Source organism: Solanum stenotomum, chromosome 1 (genome assembly GCF_019186545.1).
Source record: "Solanum stenotomum isolate F172 chromosome 1, ASM1918654v1, whole genome shotgun sequence".
Classification (NCBI taxonomy): Eukaryota; Viridiplantae; Streptophyta; class Magnoliopsida; order Solanales; family Solanaceae; genus Solanum; species Solanum stenotomum.
Window position 1 is genome coordinate 28,823,742 of NC_064282.1, and position 3,929 is coordinate 28,827,670.

The following is a 3,929-nucleotide window of genomic DNA, read 5'->3' on the forward strand; positions in this document are numbered from 1 at the left end:
GAAAAGTTGCAACATTTCATAAAAGTCATATTTTTTCATAAAAGTCACAACTCTTCATGAAAGTCGCAACTTTTCATCTAAGTCACAACTTTTCATCAAAGTCACAACTTGTGAATGAATTTTTGGGCGTATATAACAGTTTGGTTGAGTATAAAGCTTTTTCTTATTCTTTTGGATGCCCTAGTTTTTGCCCTGAGAATATAGCATCACGAGATGTGCAAACTTTGCACTATAGAGAAGATGAAAACAAGTTTTTCCTTTTTGTAGCACTACTCTTAACTAAAGTTGATCACTTATTTTGTTTTGCAAATAAAGTTTTGTATACCTATTTCGGGAACCCTTTGGCTAAACGAAAATTTGTTACAAAGTTGAAGTGAATCTGCCTATGGAATATGAAGAAGAAGTAGAAAAATCTATTTAATTTTTTTGACATGAGTCGAGAAAAAGAGTTGCCATCATGCCTTTGCATAGCTTCAATCAAGATGCATGTGTATTGACATACTAAAATATTTTAATTTTTCTGTTGTAATATGTCTTTGTTTTTGTTTGCAATTTTTTATTTCTCTTTTTAGCATTGACATTCATTAGGAACTGAATCCCACAATAAGTAAATTTAAATTTATTGGTATTATAGATTAATGTATTAAATATATGAAATAAATATGTTAAACAAATAGATGGAGTGATGAACTGCAATCATGTCTGAGCTTGTATGTTTCAAATGAATTTTTGTGTAACTTATTATTTACCAATATTGATGTTGCTTATATTACTTTAAAAAATGTGTATGATGCAGGGATACACGTGTAGAGTACGTGTCCAGAAACTAATATTAACTAGAAACTTGAATCTTGTGCTACTTTCAACTTCCATGAGTAAAGTATACAAATGTAAATACTTCAGCCTCTTAATTGATGGTAATTAAACCACATTTTGATAGCAAAAGGAATGAACTTTAATTAATACATGAAAAATCACACCAGTAAAAGCTATTAGTTGATAAGTATCAAGGACATTACAACATACATATGTCCAACTTAACCAAATTTGATTTTACAAGAATTGTTTAGCTAGGATGCAGCATAGACTAAAAGTACCAAAAGGCCAAATCAGATCGATTCATCAGCAATTCTTCACGACACCGATGTCATCGCAACTGCTTGTTTGTTGCTTGCTTGAATTTCTTTGAGGAACAAAACGATTGTTCCCCACTCGTCCCGCACTTCTTTTTCTTTTCCATTTCAATTCGTTTATGCTTAAAATATCTCTATCTTTGAACCACTCTGTTACAATACAATAAAAATATAACATTAAACACATTGTGATATAATCAATACTCAAAAGACATTAAAATTAAGCACTAAATGTGAGACAAATAATGGTGAATATATATATGTACTTTTGGTGAACATCAAGTATCCAAAATGAAGAATCTTTCTTCTTTTGCATTTATTTCAGAAAACTTTTAGCTATGAACTTCATGGTTTTTCCGAGCAGAAAATCAATTAATCCAAACACAAACAATGAGTAAGAGTTGAATGCTTTGATAATTTCCTTATTTCCAGGCATGTCACATTTAATTGTAATCACAGAATAATGCAACATCAATCTTACTTCTAATTTAAGCATGTCTAATACAAATTCATACCACCATTTATAACATAATCTTCCTCTAGTAGTCTTGGGATCTGAAATGAGAACTGATCCAGCTTTGCACTTTGTGTTGCATCCTCTGGATGTTGCTCCAAGTACCTGCGAAGAAAGACTATTAAGCAACACCACAACATAAAATGCAAATGATGTACATATTCCCTATTATCACTGCACACAATTTAGACCAATCAAAGAAAACATTAGGAAAAGAAACACATTCCGAAAATCAGGTTTAACTTGATAATATGAACTTACTTTTCAACTTCAATTTTGGAACGAAGCTGCTGATTAGATGGTGAATTATAATACCTGTAAATCATGAAAAGGAAATAATTAAGAACTACGACATTTATTTTGAACATTAGTGCCAAGGGTCCTAGCTTACAAGGAAAGCATCAATAATTGTTCTACGTATTAACAGTAAAATGAATAGTGAAAAAGATGCAAGACATACACATCAGCAATTCTGGTGTCTCTTTTTGTTCTGAATTTTATAATACGTTCCCACCCTGGAGGAGGCTGAGGAATATTAGGCGCATCAATTGCCCACTTGAGTCCACTTTCATCTTCAGTGAGGTCAGGTGGATCGTCACATTTTTTATTAGAATGCCATTCACGAGTTGTTTCACAATAGAAGGGCCGTTCCAAAATGTGTTCCCTTATTTCTTCATACTTCTCCTTTGTAGGTATGTACCTCCATTTGAAACATCTTGCACACTCCACAAGCAATGCCCCTGGAGAATTCGGAGGCTTCATACTGTTTACAGGTTCAACACCATGACTAACATTTTGATCCATACAGCCAACTCTTAATGGAATGGGACAATCTGATGAAACCAAATACAACTTGTCTTATTAGATAACTCCAGTAACATGAGTAAGTACAATAGAAATAATGTGTTGATCTGATTTAACCATAGATGTTGATCGAAATGTGCTCATCTTAAAAGAAAAACCTATTGTTTGGATATACATATTTAAGACCTAATCGATTGAAAGATAACACCTTATAATAGTTAGGGAAAATCTTGCATTTAATGTCATCAAACAATCTTTGCATCTGAGTAATCTAAAGCCAATCTTTTTGAGACACCTTTTTTTTTGTTTGCAGAAATGCCCAGAAAACACAAATTATACACAGTAATATTATGAATCTAACAAAGCAACATTTCTTAGACAACAAATCTAAGGAGAACTAATCACAAGCACAAATGAAAAGAAAAGGATAAAAAGAAGATACCCAAGTCAGAAAGTAAATCGACGATGAACCAACAAACGATTTTCACAAATTTCCCGAATAACTTCTATACATAAACTATGAATGAAATATATGTCTTAGTTCTCTTTATCATTGAGAAACTAACTGAGACATGCATACAAGAAGTGTTGTAAATCTTACGGAAAATACCTTCTTGACGAATACTTGTACCGAATTCACCAAAGCTTGTACTTCACCAATAACTCTTATAGGAAATTCTAATAGCTTGAAGAGTGTCGAAAGACACTGTCCTTAAGGATATTTCTCCCGGTATGGGTGTATCTCCCAGATTTAACAAGCTCTTCTAGTATAAAACTAGGAGCCAGAAACTAACAAAGATTCAATAGAAAGAAAACCAGCATAAGGATATATTAAAGAAGAATTGTTATCTTGTATCCACTCTTACTCACCATCAGTAAGAATTAGATTTATATAGGAAATTAGTAACCTCTCTAATACGTCTACAGTTGAAATAGTCAAAAGCCATAAAAGGCATTGAACACAATTCATTTAAGCAAAGAGACGTTTGGTAATTGTCATATTATGACAAAAAATAATGACTAATTAAAGGATAATAATAATGGCAGTAGAATATTATTTATGGAGAGAAAATATTTAGGACATAAAATAATATTCTCTTTCAAGTATAATAGGAAATAAAATAATTCCTTTTGAGATACTAGAATCATTTTTCCAACATTTCCCTACATATCTCAAATGGAATATTAAGGAATATAATGAAATAAGAAATCTTGCTGGAATTTCACATATGAGTCTAATGCATCAAATCTGGTGTCCATAGACTGTGAACCAGACCTAGGAAGAACAAAATTAAACTTAGAGAACAATTGGTGAAGTTTGGAACTTCTATGATTAAATAATTCTATTGTAAGTCCAGTGTCATATTCTATCACATTAAACTCACACAATCTTTGTCGTTATCACGGTTTTGCGCTAAGAGGTCATGCGCGTGTCCTAGTATTCATGAGTGCTCTAGAAATCTATCACAATTTCATAG

At 32.0% G+C, this 3,929-nt stretch overlaps 1 protein-coding gene across 1 annotated transcript; it reads right to left on the reverse strand.

Annotated features, from left to right (window-relative positions):
• Nucleotides 1-1,631: 1,631 nt before the first annotated feature.
• On the reverse strand, nt 1,632-2,451 carry LOC125871271 (methyl-CpG-binding domain-containing protein 2-like). The gene is made up of 3 exons (XM_049551899.1): nt 2,108-2,451; nt 1,909-1,962; nt 1,632-1,752 (listed from the first exon to the last, which is right to left on the reverse strand). Exons 1-3 carry the CDS (start codon nt 2,449-2,451, stop codon nt 1,632-1,634), a joined length of 519 nt encoding a protein of 172 aa, XP_049407856.1.
• Nucleotides 2,452-3,929: the final 1,478 nt, after the last annotated feature.